The sequence below is a fragment of the Halyomorpha halys genome, unplaced genomic scaffold (assembly GCF_000696795.3).
Source record: "Halyomorpha halys isolate HHAL.00 unplaced genomic scaffold, Hhal_1.1 Scaffold36.1, whole genome shotgun sequence".
In the NCBI taxonomy this organism is placed as follows: Eukaryota; Metazoa; Arthropoda; class Insecta; order Hemiptera; family Pentatomidae; genus Halyomorpha; species Halyomorpha halys.
Window position 1 is genome coordinate 1,356,477 of NW_027108624.1, and position 23,398 is coordinate 1,379,874.

The 23,398-nt window shown below is 29.7% G+C and overlaps 1 protein-coding gene across 17 annotated transcripts in view; it reads left to right on the forward strand.

The window, feature by feature from the left end:
• Nucleotides 1–23,398, forward strand: part of LOC106686615 (uncharacterized) — a 220,772-nt gene that overhangs the window by 160,526 nt on the left and 36,848 nt on the right. For 11 of the 17 annotated variants that reach the window (XM_067046905.1, XM_067046908.1, XM_067046904.1 and 8 more), the window contains 10 exons: nucleotides 6,503–6,652; nucleotides 9,309–9,453; nucleotides 11,239–11,351; nucleotides 13,185–13,334; nucleotides 14,007–14,135; nucleotides 15,052–15,137; nucleotides 15,224–15,354; nucleotides 16,980–17,165; nucleotides 19,351–19,512; nucleotides 21,777–21,927. In XM_067046905.1, coding sequence (XP_066903006.1) covers nucleotides 6,503–6,652; nucleotides 9,309–9,453; nucleotides 11,239–11,351; nucleotides 13,185–13,334; nucleotides 14,007–14,135; nucleotides 15,052–15,137; nucleotides 15,224–15,354; nucleotides 16,980–17,165; nucleotides 19,351–19,512; nucleotides 21,777–21,927 — 1,403 coding nt within the window. The remainder of the gene's footprint in view (nucleotides 1–6,502; nucleotides 6,653–9,308; nucleotides 9,454–11,238; nucleotides 11,352–13,184; nucleotides 13,335–14,006; nucleotides 14,136–15,051; nucleotides 15,138–15,223; nucleotides 15,355–16,979; nucleotides 17,166–19,350; nucleotides 19,513–21,776; nucleotides 21,928–23,398) is intronic. The other 6 variants (XM_014430031.3, XM_067046916.1, XM_067046917.1 and 3 more) reach the window with 6 other exon arrangements.

A 23,398-nucleotide genomic window follows, 5' to 3' on the forward strand; every position in this document is an offset into this window, starting at 1 on the left:
ATATAAACTTGTTGCAATGCTAGTTTGGATAATCATCAAACTGGTGGATCCATGCGGAGTACAGGTTTTGGAATGGACATTGCTATGCACTGCACTTGTGTATTTTACTTACATATCAAACAATCAGTTTTTCCTTTCTGCAGTTGGCGCGTACCTTAGGAAATCACCTCGACAAATAATTTAGATGGATTCCTCATTCTAGGTGGTTAAAAGAGAATATTGATTAAGGTTGCTTCAACACTAAGCATGGAAATGATCCACTTCATTTCTATGACGGGAATTATTTTTAATTCCATCCTCACGTTTGTATTGCATAAATTCCTATACACATGTAGGACAAAACATCCGCATAATTTTTTTTACTATTTTAAAGTCGTTGCATCTCTGTTGATAACATTTAATAATCGACCGTAAATTTATGACTGGTTGAGAATTCAAGGGGTACAAGTGACAATGTCATCATTTTGAGAAAACCCAATTTGAACTTTTGGTAAATTCTCTGAAACATTTAAGTTTATAAAATACTAATATTATGGTTCTACTGTACATCTCTTGAACAATATGCTATTGAAAAAATTAAATCCATGAACCTCTTATTGTTCTTTAAAGTTAACGAATTGTCATTTAGCTCCCAAAGTTCGTCGATTAATTGTGATAATACTAAACAATAATTTTATTACTGCAAATTCACAATGTATGTTGATGAAATATTGTTAAAACATTTTTGAAAATATAACCATAATTTTGTGGATGTATTGCTCAATAATCCATACATTGTGACGTTAAGAATTTGTTATAAAAATTAGGTAATTTGTACTAAGACCTTCGTCATCTTCATCATAGCTTCGATCACTCTTCTACGTGGTAGGTACCCTACTAGACCAAGTTTCAATCAGTTGTAAAAATTGTGGTGCGCCAAGGAATGGACTGAAGTATTACTTGCAAGTCCTGGTTTTTGTTTGTCTTTGTTCCTGGAGGATCGGTTCTCGCTTGCACTTCGGCTACAAGTGTTCGTGGTCTTCCTTTTCTAGGTTCTGTTTTCTTGCAGTAAACCATTGGTTCCTATCTCATAGAGGTTAGCGTGCCATTATGCCAGAAGCAGGGTCCACCTGAGAAAATATTGCAAAATTAAGTTGCTAAAAAGTGCATTTTGATCCACTTTTATTGTGCATTCGTCTATCCAAAAATTAGAAAAGATGATTGATAATGAAATAGTTCAAACAATAAATCATTTAAAAAAAATATTTTTTGCAGGATCCTCCCGCTGTTCTATGTAATTTTTTAACATTTTGACTGTCTGGTTGTCCCCCATTTTGGTTTTTTATTACCTGTACTAATGAGTTAGTTTTAAAGCTAATTTATCTAGAGAAAACAGCTATGGAGTTTTTATACTAGGATTTTTTTGGCCAATGAAAATTTATTTGAAATTTCTGATAGTTTGAATTTTTGTTTGAGATTTGAGCATTTCCGAAGTGTCAGGTCAATATTTTCATCGATACATCATTTTATAACTTGAATTACAAAAAGAATCTGCCATAAAATATATCCCTTTGCATTGAAAATTGATACGTTATTTGCGCTGGAGAATTACTGGAGTAAGTTAAAAGGAGTAATGTAAGCTGGAAAAAAACTTATTGCTACAAGGTTGGACCTCTTCAAGTATCAGTCCTCAATTTTAAAAATTGTGAATTTTGAACATATATCAAAACGACCATAATTTTCAATCGCACATTATAACTCATGGATATCCTCGTTAATTTCGAAAAGCTGATTTGAATGCTGCCAGTTTTTTATTCAAATATTTTATTGTTTAGAACAGTAGCTATTATATCAATAATAAAAGTTGACTAATCGATAAGCTCATTGCCTCAAGCCAATTAGCTGGAGGCCAGGTCGCTGGGGTTATGAAAGATATGTCGGTTTATCTCAACTATTAGAGGCCATCTGTTGGCTCTTGGCCATCTCCGATAACTTTATACCTTCCAAGACATGACTTCTCCGTCAAAAGAAAACTATTAGGATTGAATACCTATTTTTCTCGATTTAAAAAAAAAAATTAAATTGTAATTAAACTAATTTTTTTAAATAGTTTTTAAAAAAATCTATAACCAACATTGAAATATCTGAAAACATAAACGTATATATAATAATCTCCAATTGAAAATTTGTTAAATAACTTTATTAATACTTCTTCGAAATTAATTTTATTAATAATTGAGTATATGGATGATTCTCTAATAACCGGCAACATTCAGGTCCTATTTTTCAACAAAAACTTAGCCTTTCCTAAATCCTAGAAAACTTGCAATTAAAATTCTCAGTTCAATCCCATCCGTTTGATAAATCATTTTTAACCCGAGCTACATATCTCTGGAACTCCATTCCCTCTAACATACGTCATGTATTAACCCTTCCCTCGTTTAAAACCCTTCTATTTAACTAGCTTTTTGTTTTGTTTTTTATTTATTTAGTCAGTTAGTTTTTAATTTTTTTTTTTATCTGTATTTAAAATTATTTATATAAAATTTTAATGTAAGTTATAATTAAGTGTGGCCAATATATGTTAATTTAAAATTAAAATTACCTTTGTAATTGTTCTGAAGGGACTTAGTCCCAAAATAATAAGTTATTTTTCATTTCAAAAATTTATCTCAAAAAATATATATATAATCGATTCTGAAGTTTCTTTGGTTGCCTCTCATGTTAGCTAAAACCATTATCAAGTAAAACTTGAAACCATAATGGTTTTTTTAAGTACCATATGAAAGAGGCGAAATGATATGAATATGCCATGACGTTTACCCATTGGTTCTGCTCTAATTAATATTGAAAAAATTGCTGTTTTAAAGGAGAAAGGACTAATTTCAATTTTTTTAGTTCTATAGCATGTGATGCGCGCATCGCACCACATATTTCAGTTTAATTAAACATTTTCGTAATTTAACTTTAGTAAAAATATTTTGTCCTCATTTATTAAACACATTTAGTGTTAAATGAAGTGAGCTGTGTCCTCTCAAAGATAGGTTTGGGAGCCAAATTAGCGTTAACAACACACTGGCCAGGTGACACTCGAAGCGTTCAGTTGTGAAATCGTCAGCTAAACCTGACAGAGTGACTTTTTTTTTCTCTCTCCCTCTCTATTCATCTTGTCCTTAGAGAAGCAAATAAACTTGAGGGAATGGTTAGAAAGCCGAATGATTTGCTTAGAGAATAATTTCCAAGCTGGTCAAAGCTGAATGACAAACGGTTGGATTTAAATACAAAGGCGCCATAGACATCAATGACAAGGTACAAATTCCAACAATGTACACACTCCTCATATATAGTATTGCTATAAATGATTCATTCATTAGTGACTTCACAATAGCTACTACTAAATTATTTCTACTAATGATTCACTGCTAATCTAAATTCTCTCTTATCTGTTCCGTTACGTGTGTACTCTATCTCAATGATAAATGGACAAAAAAAATTTTCTAATCTTTCTTTAATGATCGCTTTACTATACAATACAATAGACCCGTCTCTAGGTAATAAGTTTATTCAGTAATTTGTTAATTCCAATACTATTTAGAGACAAATGACAATAAATATCCTGAGACTATTTCTATTTTTAACCTCAGTCTGACGTTACTGTTGGGAAAATTGTTTCCACGTCAGAGTGAATTTAAGTGAGATATGCCCCAGGATATATCTTAGTTGACATTTTTACTACACTTTAGTGAACATGTTGTTTGTTTTGATATTAAAGTATAAAACCTGTTGGTTATCAACTCATTTTTAATGTTTATATTCCACTTTTTACTTATATTTGTGGTTTATAAAAAAAAAAGATTTTTTTTTTAAATAAAAATGAGAATAGTTAAATAGAAAATAGATTCGATATATCTATATCTGAGGAACTATGAGACGTACAGATGTCTATTAGCACTCAAATGAAAGCTAGTTTAATGGACTATAAAGAGGTTTATGACCTTTACCTTCGTAGGAATAGTAGCTTTCATGATATTTGCTAAAATAAATTGATTTATAGTTGTTCGGAGAATAAGTTTGATTTATGAAAAACTTCATTTCAGAAACGATTGGACGTACAGATGTCTACCAGCGCTCAAATAAAGCTAGTTAAATTTACTACAAAATAGTTAATTATGTTTATCTTTGTAGGAGTAGTAGTTTTTATGATATTTGACAAAATAAACTCACAAAATATTAATTTATAGTTGTTCGTGTAAAATGTTAGATTTTTGAAAAAATATATCCCTAGATCCATAAGACGCACATATGTTTGCCAACTCTCAAAATAAAGGAAATTTAACTTACTATAAAGTAGTTTATGACACTTATCTTCGTAGGGGTAGTAGGTTTTATGATATTCACATGTGAATATAAATTTGGCAAATCCAAAATTTGTCCAAACAACTATAAATCAATATATTTTAGCGAATTTCATGTAAACTATTACTCCTACGAAGATAAACATCATAAACTACGGTATATTTCATTAAACTAGCTTTAAATTGAGTGCTAATAGATATCTGTACGTCAAATGCTTTTTGATATATAAATTTGTCAAAATAAATTCTCTAACTACTGATCTTTCACTACGTCTTATACAACATTTTTATGAAATGTTGCTTTTTAAAAATCTATATCTCGAAAACTATTTAATATAAATAACTCTATTAGAGCTCATATTTTAGCAGATTTACTCTTCTTTAAATGACATTCTCTTAAGTTTTCTTGTGTTGTTCCTACTTTATAAGATATAGAGCTCCGAATGAAAAATTAGTTTTTTTTTATCGCTTTGAAATAGCCACCATTTTGTATTCCCCCTACCTATACTTGGCAGACTCATCAATTTTGACAAAATTATGATATTGTGAAAATTTATTGGTATCTTGTATTTATTGTACGAGACTACACCCACCCATTATCAATTGTTAAAATTGCTTTTTTTTTTTTTTTTCTTCATTGTTAATTGTTAAAAGTAAATTAAACGGTTATTTAGTAACATGTAAGGCTCACCAGCCCGATATGGTAATAAAGAAATAATAATAACAATAAATAATAAATAAAATGACATTTCTTTGGTGTTTCATTTTTCCTCCATTATATTGAAACGTAACTGAGAATCCTGCAAATCAGATGTTGTTTTCTGTATAGTGTGTAGGCAGTTTCCACGACATTTTCTTGTTTTGAAAAATTTATGTGTATGGTAGGTAGGTGTCAATGTTGAAATCAATGAATGAAAAATATAATTATTTAGTAACATTGTTTTAAATTTAATTATTTATTTTTTAACGATTATACTAATTTTATCATTTTATGGTTCGGACGCTAATTACCAACATTTTTTTTGCACCTCGAAAATTAAAATAACCAAACATTAGAAGGTCTCGAGACCATCATCTTTTCAAACACCTTGACGGATTACCAGGAATTGAGAAGCTAAATTTGAAAGTAATAGTTTTGGGTGGGTATAAAGTTTATTATGGAAGGATTGATGTTTGTTTCGTACCAAATTGGCTACATATGGGACATTGAGCTCATTATAAATGATTTTATTTTTGATAATGTAAGGAGTATTAAGGAGATTTGAAGAGGAATTTAGTGAAGCCCCAAAGCTCAACTCCGCAAGTTCAATGGGACTTATTATTGTGATATGAGAGTTTTTTAATTGCAATTTCCTGTATTTTCCAGTTCTGCACAAGGTCCCAAGTTACGTTGTCCTAGATAGTGGATCTGTTCTACAGGAATGATTATTATTATAGGATGCTGTAGAGAGGATATATAAAATATTTTATTTTTATTGCCAAAATATAAATGATGTTTATTTTATATACTTTCTTTATAACTAATGATTCAATCTGTAAATTACTTTCTATTGTCATTGTAGAGTACCATCGAGAGGATTCAAGGAATCACTGTCGTGTGTAAACAATTAAAACTAGGTACTCGAGAACGGTTTGCCCCAAAATTCACTTGGTGACAGTTGCTTCGACCTGAACTTTTCTATGGATAGTAAAAGTAAAAATTTAAAAATAATTTGTTTAATATCAGTATTTTTAACTATTGGGGAAAAGAAGAGAAACAGCGTCTTACATTCCTTGTCTTGTAGAATTATCAAAACTCTTGGGAGTTCCCCATCCATATCTCAATATGCTACAGCTGTTCCAGATGGTAAATATTCGGTCTTTATGTTTACTTCCAGTCACCACTTACGCTTCAATCGACTTCCTTATCGCTTATTCATCCTTCGTCTCTGACGCAATCATCTTCTAATCGTCCGCGAAATGAGGAATATATAAAAGGACTAAATCGACAATGTTCCATCTCATTACTTCTTCCATTATTTCATTGTTGCCTATAAATAAATATTACCGATTATAATGCCATAAAAGATAGTCAAAATGTTCACTATCGCTTCCTTAGAGGCATGAATTTATTCTTGTTATTTTTTATTTTATTAATTTCCTTTTATCATTTATATTTATATTTTCAGATGGAGAAGGCGGGGGGAGGGAAAAAAATTACACGAGGCCAGGCCACTTCATTTGGATTTCGAAAAGCCACACCTGAACCGCCGGCAGCGAAGAAAACTCAGGAACAGTGCAACTCATTCGGTTTTAGGAAGCCTTCATCCACTGAACAGGTTATATATTTAATTATTTGTTCATAAAATTTACAATATAATATTATTAAAGTTTTAAATTCATAGTCCAAAAGAAGATATTTGAATTCAGAACCATAAGGTACAATTTTGAGTGACCAAATTAAAGTAAAGAGTAACAATTTTGCGAGATTTGTTTATGCCTGTATCTCTGCATGAAACAAATTTACGCTTCAGTATTGACAAGTTGGATGAAATTATTAATTCTTTGAATATTTTGTTTTTAATTTAATTTTGAAAAGGTGTTCGTCTAATTTAATATCTGGAAATATTTCTTGCTCAAGTCATGCTCATTCTTCCAAGACTTTAGTGATTCATGGATTTATATCGACTTATGACTAACTGGCAGGTCCAACAATTATGCCTCACGCAATGTTGTAAAAAGTGATTTTGTGATAATTTTGGCCTCTTTCTTCGATTTTATGCTACAGAGAGGTATTTATAAATATCACCAGGCATATGAACAAAGCTTACAGTTAAAAAATCATTTAAAAAATTGGACTTAAAAAACTACTACCGGAAGTGATATACTCTTACCAACTGCATTGTAGACTCTAAGAGTTTAAAAGAACTTGGAGACAGGAGGTAAAAAGGGACTAAAGCAAGTTGCTACAACAACTTACTATTGGAAGGAACAAACTTAAACGATTTCCAACAAATGTATTTCCTACCTTATCGGGGAGGAGTGGGGGGGGGAGTCTTAAAAGTATTCCCTGAAGTAAAGGGGAGAGAGAAAAGGAGCTCTCGCCACCTCCCCTATGTAGATGTTTTTTAGAATTAATGAATGCTGTGTGAATTATGGCCTTTGCTGATGTGGTAGTTCTGTTGTACTGTCATGTTTTGCATAATAGTTAACAGTACTTGCTACAGTAAACTACCACATGAAGAAGTCTTGACAGTGAACTGTCTTACCTTAAAACCTCATGACGTCACCTTTATTTCTAACACTAAGCTGTATGTTTCCTGTTTCTGTATGGTGACAGTTGTTTTTTGGTTATTTGATCATTAATTATTCACCAAGTTGAACTATTAGCGAGATAAGGTTTAACAGTAAACCTACTGTGTAAATAAGTAGTCATACTGTCTCGCTGTTGTAAGAGTATTACCTTAACAGGAAACAGTGTCCCTTATGTGCCTTTTTATCTTGTTTGCTCCCACCTGCTTTGTTATTTTTGGTATACAGAGTGGTTATTTAGTAGGTTACTAACTTATTCCAGCCAGAGTGAGAAAACCTAGTTTTCATGCCATGGGACTGTCAGAAAATATACCCTACCCTGGCTGGATTCGAACCAGCACCATTGCAGACTTAAGCCTGCTAAGGTGAAGCCTTGAAACTCTGCCACCTAGATTTCAGCCCTTTTTATACTACCAACTCTTGGCCTTTTGATCTGGAATCATATATATTATATTAGATAAATCATATTATATAATATTACATAAATATTATCATCTTCAACTTTTATTAATGTATTTGGGTTCTATTAATTTGAAAATAAACACCTACATTTGTTATTCAGAAACTTTTTTAAAACAGACAAAGTTATTTTAAAGTACTTTAAATGTAACTAAGCAATTTATAAAACTTACAGTGATCTTAAAAATTTATAAAATATATAACTTTTGTTGACATAGTTATTTAACATCTCCTTATGGGCTTATAACATATTTACTAAAGTATTCTGTTCATTTTAAACTGTTTAACACGTTCTTTTTGTTTGAAATATTCAACTTTTAGCTTCTAATTTACAAAATGGAAGTCAATATTTTTAAAGTGTTTTTCATTAATATATTTTTATTATTTATTGATTTTTTTTTTCATTGAGCTTTATTCTTATTGATAGGAGTGAAATTGATTTCTTCTTAAATGAATTGAGGAGAAAATAATTTTTCTTAAATATAGTTTAAACATTTTATTTGATAGTGTTAATCTTTTTATTATTTCAAACTACCAATTCTTTATCATTTCAAAACCACTGTAATCAAGTGGATCTGGGCAATAGCAAAACCAATTATTTTAGGAGAATTTTAATCATTGGGAAATAATATTTATTTATACCGTTTATTTCAGTACAGAAAAAAGGGAAGCAGATTACAGTAAACAATGGCTGTACAAACATAATTAAGTATGATAACAAGCTGTAGTAACTCTTTATCTCGTTTATTAGCCCCCTGAAATGCAATTAATTAATTAATTAATTAAATTAAAATAACAACAATATTGTTTTACTACTGTAATGCCTACATATGTAAATATTAACAGAACATAATACGACTTTAATTCCAAAACCTATTAACTGCATTTTTATCTTAATTAAAGTTCTGAGTGCATCTTGAAGTTTGATGCAATTTTTATCTGTAGATGGTTTTAAGGATTGAAAATATTCTTTGAAAACTGACTAGTCAAATTAATTTTATGATTCTTAAAAATAAAAACAGATGAATCTTAAAATAAATCGATGAATCTTCAATATTTACTTAAAACATTGATCCTTAAGATGCTTAAATTTGGTAAAATATCAACTGGTCAATAATTATTGGAATTTTAGTTTGATAGAATTGAGTCATTGATTTTAAAACCTCCTTCAAAAAATTGTTAGTTATATTTGTTTCCATTTTTTTTTATTCTCATAGTTAATAGTTTATCTTTCAGGCTGGTCCGTTTGGTGCAAAGAAGAATTCGAAACCAGAACCAGTGAGTGTAAAGAAGACTGAACAACCAGCGGTGACCGTCCAAGAGACAATACAACCCCTGCTTATAGCACCCGTCCGGCCGAAATCCCAAAGTATATACTTTCTTGTTTCTTATTTTGTTTAAGTTATCGTAACAATTAATGGTTTTATTATTGGTGATTTTTTTTATTGGAGAATAATCAGATAAAAAGTTTTATTTTTAATTTGAATTAGATTAGATGTCATACCTATACTTTCTGGGGTCGTCCTACAGACTGTACAAAACTAACGAGGTTGTCTCAAAGTAACCCCAATCTATGGAATATGTCAACACAAAATTTAAAAAAAAAAAAAATTTAATATGCCGCTATTAAAGCAAAGCTGCAAAATTTCCAATAGTGGAGATGACCGATATTATTAATTGAATTTAAAACTACTGTGGATAATTTTTAATATCAATATTTATGAAACATATCTTTTTCTCTTACGAATTATTGTAAGATCTATTACTTTATTATTGTGCAGAGATAGAATTTCTGCTTATAAATACTTTTTCTTTTTAATTCATATTTTTAGATAGAATACATTTAGATGCAATTTTATGTGTGATTCATTAATAGTTGAGAAAATGTAAAATATTGCTAAATAGCTGCTGGATCTTTGGCTGTAAAGTCAAGGAGTGTAGTTAAACAAAATTAAATTTTAAAATTAACAGAATGATCTATCATCAGTCCATTGTAGGATTATATATCTAGATGTCAAAATATGTTGTTACTTTAACAATACAATCATTGAAATTTCAGTTTTGAATACTGTGAATTACAGTAGAACCTCACTAATCTGACGCTGATGGGACTTGGTGAAAAGGATGGACTAACCAATTATAAAAAAAATATTTTTTTTTAATATACTCAAATATTTTTCTCTATTGTTGTGTATTAATAATAAAATGTACATTTTATTAATATGTATACTAATGAAATATTGTTTACATAATTAGATAGATTTGTAAAACAAATACAACATGTAGTAATTTGTTATATTAAAAAAATTAAAATCTGTACCACTAAAACCCATGAAGGGTCAGGTTTTTACATTATTTTGCAAGGAAGTAGTGCTTCTTGAGCAACAATAGTGCAAGGAGGTGATTAGTTCATGATCATGCCCAACCACCACATTTTTCTCCAATTAAGGATATTCACTTTATAGAGGTTGGATGTGCCCCTGGAGAACTCTCGAATCCACAGTGTTAATTCATGGCTACAATAACTAAATAAATTATTATCTGCCACAGCCGGATAATTTGTTATATTACTTAGTTTATGTATATATCTAGTTTCAGTTTTGACCCCTGTTGAATATAGTTGAAAATAACTTCTGATTCCTTTATTTCATGTTGCCAGTCTATGATTGTTGTCACTCCGACTCCTATTCCTTTTGCTTTTATCTCACTAAAATAAAACAGTCCGTAATTAATAATTTATTTCTGATAGGTAATTTACATTTTTGAATGGTCATGCATCACAATTACAAAAACAAAAACTCACCTTTGTTGGGCCACTTAGTCTTTTACTTCAAAATCATTGCCTTTTATTTCCTTTAATGTCTCTTTTTTCCATTTAAAAAATAAATAAAAACTCAATGTCCAATTTAAAGTAATCTCATTTTTACCAGATAAAGTTCAAAATATAACTGAAAGAATTGCTGTTGAGGGGTTCAATGAAATTAACGTTTTCATAAAAAATTTAGTGTGAATTCTGCAGTTTGATAAACAAGAATGAGAGTTGGATAACTCTGAGTTGGACTTGTGGAAAATGGATTAGTGAGGTTCTATTGTATCATCCGTTTTATGTATTTTTTTTTTTTACTCTCACAATAAATGAAATTGTAAATTTCAGATTCATGTGGAGCAAGGCCGAAAGAAACAAAACCCGCCAACAGGTTTGGCTTCAGAGGTCCTCAACTCTCAAACAAAGTAGCTGATGTTGATGCATCTTCCTCACACAGTTTGGTAAGCACTTAAGGAAGTTTTATTTGTAGGACTTTAATAATATAGCATGCATTATTATTAGTGCAAATGATTCTTATAACAGTTCTCATTGACAAACCATTTATTGATTATTGGTATCGAATAATCTATTTGTTATTTATTTTGGAATATTCTTATTTCTACATATCAGATTTTTGTGCAGAAAAAACCCATAATGTGCAAAATAATGGAGTAAAAACCAAAATGTGTACTAAACATCCAAATCCTACAATAATCAACTTTATTGTTTCATTTGTATTATTAATACATGGAAAGCTTAACCTGACCTTCTTTGAATCAAATTAAACTCACTAAATACTCTCTACATTTATGCAAAAATACAAAAAAAAAACTAAAAAAGCTGCTCTGATTAAAAACTTAAAATTTTGTTCATAATTGCTAAGAGCTAAGAAGAAGCTAATTGTATTAATTAAATTGTATTTAATGATTTTATATCTCTAGTATGAAGGTTGAAATTCAATTTTTCAAGTTCATAAAGCTGCTTTATTATTAATTTTTAGACAAAATATTCATGATGCTATGGAGAGAGGAATATTTAAAAATATTCTTTCAAACAAAATTCTCTTTTTAATTTCACCTAAAATTTCACATAGCATGTTTTTTCGCTTAGATTTTCAATTGTGGATTTACACACAAATTTATCATTAACCATAAATGAGAGATGGGAAAAAACAATTAAATGAATTAATATTGGCATACATACACTTATATGTGCATAGTATGAGAATATGCAAAATTGTTGTGAAACCTCTAAACGTGCAATTTTGTGCGGTATACAATTAATGTTATTTGAATATATTTTCCATGATTTGAATTTCTTTCGGGGTTTAGTGGAATTCGAAGCTAGGTAACAGAAGATGCAATTGCATGAAAATCCGGTGTCTACTTATTACTATTAATTTAAACATATCTGTCATAGTTAACTTTATTGGAGAATAATATAGTCCTCAAACCCTGTTGGAGAAATGTTTGCAGTAAAAAAAATATGTGTTTAGTCCATTTTTTGTCTCACCCGATCTGAAAATTCTTTGAAAATTTGTAACCATATGTAAAAGAATTCTGTAAGTCTAAGAAAGGAAATATAACCCTAATCATTGTAATACAAATAAAATTTAAGGTTTTGTTAATCATCTACGAGCCAGCTCATATAATACAAACATTGGTTTATACCAGTGCTGTTTTTTGTGTTCTTCCCCATACCAGAAAATAACATACCTCTACTTCTAATACTGATTATCAGAAGTTGTGTCCGTTTTGTTCATTTGTTTCTTTTCATTTGTCTACGTTGTAAATAAATAATAAGAATAAAAAATCTGTTTTTAGTATGTAAAATGGTGAATGAATGATGTAGATTGTATTCCTATTTATATTTACAATAATTGTTTTAAAAAATACAATATTTTCTGGAACAGTATTATAAGTTCAGCACAGTATATTCATCTTTTGCTTCTTTAAATGTTAAAAAAAATATTTAAAAACAATTAACTTTAGCATAGTTCAAAATACATAGAAAGTTGACATTAAAAAAATTAAGATAATTAATTAGTTCCCCGCCTCAAGAAATCAAGAAAAAAATGACAGTTATCTCCAAATTACTTAGTGATATCCAAATATCTCCAAACTTATATTACTCCAACAGTATTGCCAAACCAGTTTATATCTGGCAAACGTTTTATTTGGGTAGGAATTCATTATGAGCAAGAAGTTTTCAATTATAGTATAAAGGCTGGAAATGAGAGCTGTTGGTAGGTCTATGTTAGGTTGGTTGTGACAAGACGCAACTGTTGCGTGCAGGAACGAGGCCAGCCGGAGCCTAGGAAGTACAGGCTCGAGTGGAACCAGTTGCCCCGGAACCAGTGTGCAGCAAGGCTACCAGTGGCCGCAGGGTACTCTGCGGAGGCTGACAAGAGGGCCAAGACGGCAGCCAACACTGCTCTCTCCACCGTCAGTATCAAGTAGCAGTCTGTAGTCTGTAGAAGTAGCGATAGTGCATGTCAGTAGTCCTAGTCCGTCTCACGGCTATTGTCACAGTTTTCCCATTCTTATCTGCAGTGTCTTTTTTGTGTGAAAATAATTAGGTGCTCAAACTAACAGTTTTCCACCATGCACATATTATGTTTATTTTCAATAATTTCTTCAACACTTTTCTCAATGTCTTGTGGATTTTATTAATATTCGAATTCAATGTATGTTAAAAATTTAATCGAAGTCTTCATGTAAAATTCTATTCCTGTGGGTGTTATTGCCAATTTTTATACTATCAGGCAATCAGCTCAACTTTGAAATTTCACTCTCAATTCTTATAGGATAAATAAAGAAATGGGTATGATGTCTATTGAAAAGAAAACTGCCAATACTGTTTTTTCCACTAAATATGTTCATTTCCTTTTTTTTTTTAAATTGAGTTTTGTTAGGTATCAATTCTGTTTGAAATTTGCATGATCAAATGTTCATTTAATTCGACCTTTATTATTTCTTTTTAGCAGGCTTTAAATTTTTTTTCAATTGATAGAAATTTCTTAATAATACTTACCAAGTTATGATTCACAAAAGCTGCAATGTAATAGCTAATCTTCTTCATTATTTTCTTTAAAAAGTTTTATTATGTTGTTACAGGTACATGCTGACTCCGTTATAGAAATTCAGCAATTAGATCATAGCCCATCTATGACAAACAAATTCCGTCAAACACAGCATCAATTACAACTCCAGCATGAGCTAAACTTGCAACAACAGCGAGAAGAGGTAATCTTGCCATTTTTAATTCTTTTTTTTTATGTAAAATATTCTCAACCTTGCTATATCAATTTTTATTATTAAAAATTTTGGACCAGGAAAGATTACATATACTAGCCAAGTATATCATAAAGGTTAAAATATGTCGTTTCTTTGTGTGAAAAAAAAAAAATGATTTCCCGGGAATCAAAACTTGATGAGTTCATCAATTTTAAATTAATTGGTCGCCAACTGGTATTTCAAAGTTTGAACTGAACTTCACTATATTGAGCCTAAGTGTGGCAACATGGTGAAAGTACTCGCCTTATTTTGAACTGGCTACTAAAGCTTTTTTCATTTTTAAAAATTTTGATTTATTCTTAGAATATGTTAATATAATATAATATATATAATGTTATATAATAGACATAGAATGTGTTATTTACTGCTTATCATACATTATGATAATAATAATTAACAGAAATGTTCGTAATAGATGATGGTATGAATCTAACTTAATAATTTCATTCAAAAATATTTTTAATAGAAACTAATAAATGTAAATAAAATACTAAAATATTTCATTATTTAAAATTTTTAATATACCTCTAATGTTTGCTGTTTTTTTTTTAAAATAGGTCATAGGTTTTATCGGTAGTTCTATTGTTATTTTTTTTCTGACCTAATATTTATATTTAATACAAATATAGATTTAAATATTTCTTTTAAAATGTCCTTTCATTGCCTTTTTATAGTATAAGGTGGATTGTAGGGTCCGCTGCGTGCAAGTACCTTCTCTGTGGCTCTGCACTGTCATTAATTGTAAACATAAAGTTGTCTATAATTGTACCATCTAGAGATAGTAAAATTTTCGAGAAATTAGAATATTAATCTCATATAATTTAAAAATTTATTATTTTATTACTACAAAAATTAATTGTTCTAGCAAATTCAACAGCAAACGGCTTATTCATCAAATGATGAGACCGGTGATGAAGGATTTGAAACTTCTACAGAAGAAAAACAGACAAGGTGAAGTGTTATGCGAATTTATTTTTAAAATTTAAACCTTTTTAACAGTTTGTTATCTAATTTTATTTGTTAAAACATATTATTAGGGATAAGGAAGCAAATGAAAAGGACGTACTAGGTAGCGGTGAAAGTCCATCAGAAGAAATGTGGGGAAGAGGGGAAGCCTTATGCGATGAAGATCTATGCACTAGTTTTGCACATATTGATAAATCTCCAGGTACTAACAAATTTCATTTTAATAGCTTTAATTTGTTTTTATTATTAAAAATAGTAATAATATTAGCAATATATTACATGATATTGGATGATTCCAATTGATCTGAAGGCTTTGATGAGTGTCCTTTCATGGTACACAAATGTAAAGGCACCAATTTATTTATCAGATTTTGCTTTTGCTTCTTTGTATCTAAGTTTGGTTTTATCATCTTATATTAGTTGTATAAATTTAGTAATAATATTTTAATAAGGCACTGGATAGTTTTTATTTATAAACATTAATGTTTCTTAAACCTCTGTAATTAAATTTGATATTTTGCGATACTCTATAATTTTAAAAGCGCAATTTTTAATTTTCTGAATTACCTTTGGGTGGTTATTTATTACCTTGTGAATTAAGCCTTATTCTTCTACTAAATTTATTTATATTGAGTACAAATTCCCATTTTTCCTCTAATCCCAATTAAATTTTGTATGGATTATTTTACTTGAAGTGGCAATAAACTTGGAACCTGGATTTATTGCCTTAAGTTTCCATTGGGTAAAACTGTCCATTAAAGCAATGCTGAAAGTTTTCATTACAGACTACTTTATTCGCACTATCCTTTCTGTTACTTTAGTCTCAATGGTATGAACTGTTAATGGGGGGAATATGATCTATTGAAGAAGGCTTAATTATTTGAAATAAATATTTTTCTTTATATAATGATAAAACCTAATTATTATTTACAAACATTTATATCAATTCAGGTTATTAGGAAATGATGATTCTTGGGGAGATAGGAAATGTACAAGGTTTGGAATAGAACACAGTTTTTTGATTTGGCTTAAAGGCCTATTGTACACAATCATTGAAAGCTGTTTAAAACATAAGATTAGTACATTCTAAGGATCTTATTAAACTCAGTGGATTGATCAGTTCATGCTGTTTTGGGTCTACTATGTGATCCTTATCAAACAGCGCAAAGCTCAAGTCTGCAAATCTATCATACCAACAGATGATGTTATATAATTTAATTCTCAGTATGGCTGAATCTAAACAAAAATGATCCTGTCAACTTGAAGTTGAACGTGCATCAGCATGAGTAGCTTTAATGAAATTAATCGTCGTTATTCTACTTCTTGTATAGCTTAGACTTACACTACATAAGGGCTCCACAGTTATAGGGGTTTCTCTAGAACTATTTCTTACAAGCTTAACAGCTTGTTCATAGTCAGCTATGCCTCAATGTCAGCACCCAATTAATGCTAACTTTATTGCATTAAGTGATTTCGTTGAGTCTGCATAGCAGCCTTATTCAACTCTTGTTTGTATTAAGGGTTTATTGAGTGTCCTATAGTTACCTGGCTGTTTTTATACAAATAATTATGTAACATAGTTAATAAATGTTTTTTATAGTAAGGGATGTGAAGGTCAGACTGGTGGGGTAGTGTGAATCACAGTAAAGAATTTCATTAATAATGAAAAATGTTATTTTTATAACTCAAAGTATCCAGAGCCTATCCTCTTTTATTATGATTCATTTCCAAAAACTATGAATAATCGAGAAAATAATGCTTTGAGAATTAAAAATTAATTTTTTCCTGTCTCATTGCTTAAAAATTTCCTTTAAAAAATATTTGCAGAAACTCCACCATTAAGATCAGTCCTGCTGAAGATAGAAGACCCTACGTTTGCCCCATTAGCAGCATTGTCTCAGTCTGCTCTTCTAGAAGATGAAACGTTACCAGATTCACCTGATTTATCCTGTTCTTCGTCACCCTCTTCAGTTGAGCCCTTACCACCCCCACCACTTTCGCTTTCAGCCAAAGGTGAGGCTTGTGCTAATATTGTTTTGCAAATTTTTCGTCAAAAACATTTTTTTTTTTTTCAACATCAAGTATTCAGAACAGGGATCGAAAATAAAAGTTACTCTTTAGGCTTAGCATTAAAATTTATTTTGTTAGGCTGTTAAAAAAAAAATAGTCATACTGACTCAGGTTGGAACCGATGAAACAATCGCTTATGTGTGTGCTCGGTTATCATTCAATGTCTTTCTATTATTGTAACTTTTGGATGAAATGAATAAAAAAAAAAAAATCTTGTACCAACCGCAACCAACGAAAAGTCTCGGTTTCAGTACCTGGTCATGATATACCGTTTTTTAATCAATAGTTATTCAGGGAACAGATGTTTTAAATTAATAAAGGGTCAGGTACCCATTTCATGGAGTGAAGGCTAGGTTTTGTCCCTAATGACTTTAAAGTCAATACATACATAAAATTAATTTTCTCTCTCTAGTTTTGACCCTAGGCCTGGAAGTTAGTACTCTAATGTTTTTCCACTCCTTTATAAAATAAATATAAAATTCCACTTTTCCAAAATAGTAACTTATATTTCGATTCCTACTTTAGAATGTTGATTAGGCCAATTTTAAATATTTGTTTTATATCCTTTTTTTCTTTATCAGAAGAAAACAGGATTGAAATAGTTACAGAGCTTTTTTGAAAAGTTTGAGTTTTACTGTATTACGAGGACTTTTACGATTAAGTTTTTATATAAAAGATCAGCAAGAAAGAACAAAATTTATCAAAAGAACCTTTTATTGAAAGATTCCTTTAAACTTTATATCCAAATAACATTAGGTGAAAGTTCTCTTACTACAAATTTTGCCAAAACTGTTTTATAAAATTTTTGATAATAGTTTGTTAAAATAGAAGTTACTGAAGTTAGCTGTTAAGTACTCAGATATTAGTTTTCAAAACTTGTGCGACAGAGTTTGAGGAGGATTTTCAGAAGAAAAACCATCAGAAACAGACAGTATAGAAAAAAAAAATCTTTTAATTAGTATGACCATATCAATTTTTACTGTTTGTATTATTCTTGAAAATTATTTAATATTTTATTAAAGTAAGCAGAATATGGATATTATGTATAAGAAGAATACTTCCATTAATATATTTTCATTTTTTATACTGTCAGAACTATTTGGGATTATTAAATGGAATGTCAGTTTTAAGGATGATATTAATAAATATCAGAGTAAATACAATAAATTTTTATGGATTAATTAAAAATTAGTAATTACAGCAGATTGATTCTCTTACGCAACTAATACATACTTTTTTGAAGTGATACATGCAATACTTCCAAGAGTTTAAAATTGAGATTCTTCATTTTCCCACAATCAAAATCAGAAAATAATTTCTTCTTAATATGTCAGATAAAATGTCGGATAATATTCTATAGTGTTAAAAACTAGCTATATGAGATAAATAAAATACCTTACATAAATTAATTCGCTTTCAGGGTCATAGTAAGTAAATATGGAATAAAAAATTTTTATTTAGACAAATTGTACAGAAGCCTATTGACAAATTTTGATTTTAAAACTTAAGATTATCTCTATTCATGTTTTATTAGCATTATACTAAAAAAATCTGACATTTCATGTGATTTAAAAATAATAAACAATATGATTGAAACTTTCTTATGATAAGTTTTTTTAGTTTACTGTTTAATCAAAAGAGTAATAAGTGAAGTAGATAAAAAGATCCTAAACTGCATTGTTTTATTAATTCACAATATATTTTATTTTAATTTAACTATGAAAAGCTTTTTGTCTGTTTCATTGATAATCATTTTTCCTGTTGTATGGAATTTGGTTCAGGTAAAATATGATTTTGTAGTAGTTGGATGGCTTTTAACTACTACAAAATCATATTTTACCTTTACTGACTTTAGTAATGGTAAAATATGATTTTGTAGTTTGTTTCATGTTGTGACTTGTGTAATTAATGATTGTTTATCGATTCTTCTATGCATTCGTAAGAAAATGTATATATATATTTTTTGGGTAATACATATTTATAAATTTTATTTTACTGCTAAAAACTTTGGAGACTTGTGTTTTTTTACAATTAGAGAAATATGTGAAACTTTTATCATAAATAAAAGTGCATATTACCACGAATAAGAAAACACACCCTAGTGTTTGACGAGGTATTTTTCCATTAGATTCTCCCGGAAGTCCAGGCACGCCAACTCATGGCTCCAATTCCTTGAGTGGGTCAGACACTAGGGATAGAGACTTCTTAATAGACGACGAAATAGCGGACCAGCCGGGATTAGTTTTTGACAACAGGGTGGGGCATAGGCTTGTCGACACTACAAGAAAAAGTAAGTCTTGAAAGGTCCAACGTTATTTCAACTATTCGCATGTTCTGCAATTTTTTTTTACTTTAAATTCAGTAAATTTAGCCTGGGATTGTAAAAACTAAATACTCCTCACACATATCGCTTCACTTGGACTTTTTTTTGTTATTAAACCTTATTTAAATTTTGTTATTATTAGTGTTTGTAAAATAATATTTTGAGAATGATCTGCTTAGTAAATAGCACAATATTTGAATTGTATCTTATGCACTTGTCATATAAATTATGCTTAGAAAATTTCATCCATCTATTTTACAGAGTGTATAGAATAAACTTATTTAAAATTGTTTGTTTGCTTATTTAAAAATTTGCTCTTCAACGTTTACAGAGTTATCCTTAGAATGCAATGTACCTATTTTTAATCATTAAGGTATTAAAAACTTTCAAATTTTATATATATTTATTTTTAATTATTGGTGCACTTTTGTTATGCAAATCTTGATTGATACTTTTTCTTAAGATTTTTTATCGACATAATCTCTTAGATGACATGGAAAGGCTCTTATAAAAGAACTAGAGGAAATCAGCTTGCAACTCAATGAAGATAAAACAAAATATATGATTGTAAGCCAAATAATTCACCTTAATAACATGGTCTGTGACTATTTTAAATACCTCAGCTGTAGAGCTGTTATTATTTATTTATGTTACTGTAGAGTAACATTAATAAATGTTCAATAGACTGAGATAGACCAGCATGTAACTAGCCCAAACGGAGTCTTCTTCTTTGTCATGATTACTGAAATGCCAAAAAATCTCTACAAGTCTGAAGTTAAGGGTGTATAATGCCATGTTCAAGCCTGCTCTGACATACGGCTCCAGAATTTGGGCTATAACAGGTTCTCTAGAAAGCAGAATCGAGAGAATTGAACAGGAAGTCCTCCATACAATTACATGAGCGATCTGGTATTAGAGGCTTAATACATAGAGGAGGAAAACTAACAGTTAACCACTTGCATAGACCAGTCAGTCAATATCTCATGATATGAAGGTAAGGAGTTTAAGATGGGCAAGAGATGTGGCTTGAAGCAATCCATCAGTACGCCTCCTGGTTGGCAAGAGACCAGTTGTAGGTCCATGGTAGGCCAAAAACCAGTTGAATAGACAGAATCAAGAAAAATGCGAAAGAGCTGCAAGTAGCGTACTGAAAACCAATAGCCTAAGACAGGGAGGTGTGATGAAGGCTGGCTCGGGTGGACTTGAACTTTTCCGACATGGGAGTGTGGTGTATAATTTTGTCTTTTCTTGCAATTTTTATAATACACCAACAATAGTCTGTCACCATGCATGTATTGAGATCAGTTTGCTTGATAATTTTGTATTAATCTTTGTAAATACTGGTGACATCACTTTCTCATTAATAATTATTCAGACTTTTTAAATAAATAAGTCAATAAAGAGCAATTGTTAAAAGATAACAGTGCTGTGGGGTCATATTTTTTTTCACCAATTTCCTGTACTATGAAAAGAGAATACTCAAACTTTCAGTCTATTATTATTATGAAAATAAGTAGAAAGGAATAATGTAAGGAAAATCTCTTAGGTTGGTTGTTTGCGTTGAAGATTTAAAGAACAAAACCTTATTTAAAGTTAGTTTTAAAAAACTTACTTTGATATCAGCAAATTAATTTCATACTTTGCACATATAGGACAATAACTGCTCATGTTGGGTTGTCTTTCAATCAGTATGGATTTTCAAAATCAGTTTTTATGTGTATTGTTTAGTTATTATGCATGGTTGTACTTATAATTACTGATAGCTTTTCTTAATTGGCTAAAATATTTTAAGAGAGATTTTGTTTGTAATATTCTTTTTTACATTTTTTATTATCATTCCTTAGCATGAATTTTCTCAGGATCACTCGATAAAATAAAAAAAAAAGGTATATTTTGCTCAAAAGTCAAAAATAAGTGGACAATTGGTAACATATTGGTGCGTATCTGTTAATTTTGTTATCTTGGGTGTTTTTCATCTTAATGTGGTTTACTATTCTCTTTGCAATCTCAAAAAGACCTAACTGAATATGTGACATTACTAATTAAAAAGGCAAAATGATCAAATGACACATTAAAATTATAAATTTGCTAATACCTTATATCTACAACCGTAATTCAAAGATAATGTTTTTTAGATAAGCCACTTTGGTTATGGACTGACAATATCTCATAATTAGCATGCTAGAAATATTTAATATTTATGACTATAATATATTTTTTATTTTGTTTAGTTCAAAAATTGGCTGATGAAGTATCGGAAGCCTTGGCATCAGTAAATCCAAGGCTTACAGGAAGCAGGCAGTCGGTGAGCACTTTATCACCGTGTGACTCCCTCACTTCCGATGATCTCATGGCTGATTTTGATACTTCGGATTTCGATGAGTTCGTATTACAATTTAATCATCATTTTATGATTTATATTTCTAACTGCTAATAATTCATTTCTCTGTTTCCTATTAATGTGTAATAAGTTTCTTTCTGAGCTACTATATTTTTTTTAAGATAATATCTCAGGTTACCAGTAAAACACACTAACAAGGGGGGCAGATACAGATGTGGGATCACCGTTTTCAATGAACCTTTTTTTGGTGATATAGGTTAAAAAAGATTAGACATGTGTCCAAGGATTCTTGCCAATATGCCTTAAGAGCTGAGGAATAAATATTTTACATATTTTTAGAAATTTTTTGTATGATCCTTGGCTACCTTTGCTCTGCATGTATTAATGGTTATTATATACCGATCAATTTTTTTTTTGTGTGTAAAATAAGAAAAAGGTGTCAAAATCCAAAAACTCTTGTTTTTAAAATTTTTTATACATTTAAACTCATTTAACACAATCAGCAATATTTTTTTCTTATTTTACTTAAAGAACAAAAACAAATTGATTGGTAAGTAATAACCATTAAATACATTCAAAACAAAAGTGGCATAGTGTCATAAAAAATTTCTAAAAATTTTTTATTTTTATATTATAAAAATCTATTAATTTTTTCAGCTCCTAGGGCTCATTGACAAGAACCCTCATGGGCATGTGTCTAATATTTTTCAAACTGTTATCACAAAAAAAAGTCCCATTGAAATCGTTGATCTCACATCAATAGCCTCCTCTTGTAAGTAAAAACCATGATTTTATAAAAACACTGCTTGAAGTTTGAAATTTTCAAGTTAAAATTTGAAATACCATTACACTGAGAACAGGTTACCTGACTTATAGTGTGACTATACCATTACTGGTCAGAAATACTTGAATTTAAAAAAGTAAAAGACAAATTTTCTCCTACAAATCAGATTTGACCTGATGATTTGAAAATGAAATTTGGTCACCTCTATCTCACTATTTTTTCCAAAAACTCTCAAGTCTCTTCTGGGGAGACAATAGGATCTCTTTGTATTTTTTTTTTTTATTTTTTTTTTTTTTTTTTTTTTAGGTACAGGAAATATAAAATGCTGTTGATTATAAAATAGTACACTTGCTTAACAATTTATTTTAACTTTTTTATTTTATTCCTTATATATTTTGGTTTTAGTGCATGATTTTGGAGATGCAGAAAATGAAAATGCTATAAATTTTAAGATCCTTTGCTTGCCAATTCATTGTACATATGTATTAAGGTACTATGAATTACTTTTCTGGCTCTCATTTATAACTTATTATAGTCTCTTTATATGTTTTCAGAGTTACAGAAAATGAAAATGCTATTGATTTTAAGAGTGGAGACTGGCATATCAATTTTTTTTAACTATCCACATTTCTTCAATATCTATTAGAATGGTTTCAAAGATGCATTAATTGAAAACTGCTGAGTAAATTTAATTGAAAATGGATAACATTTTCATTTTGTGCACCTCT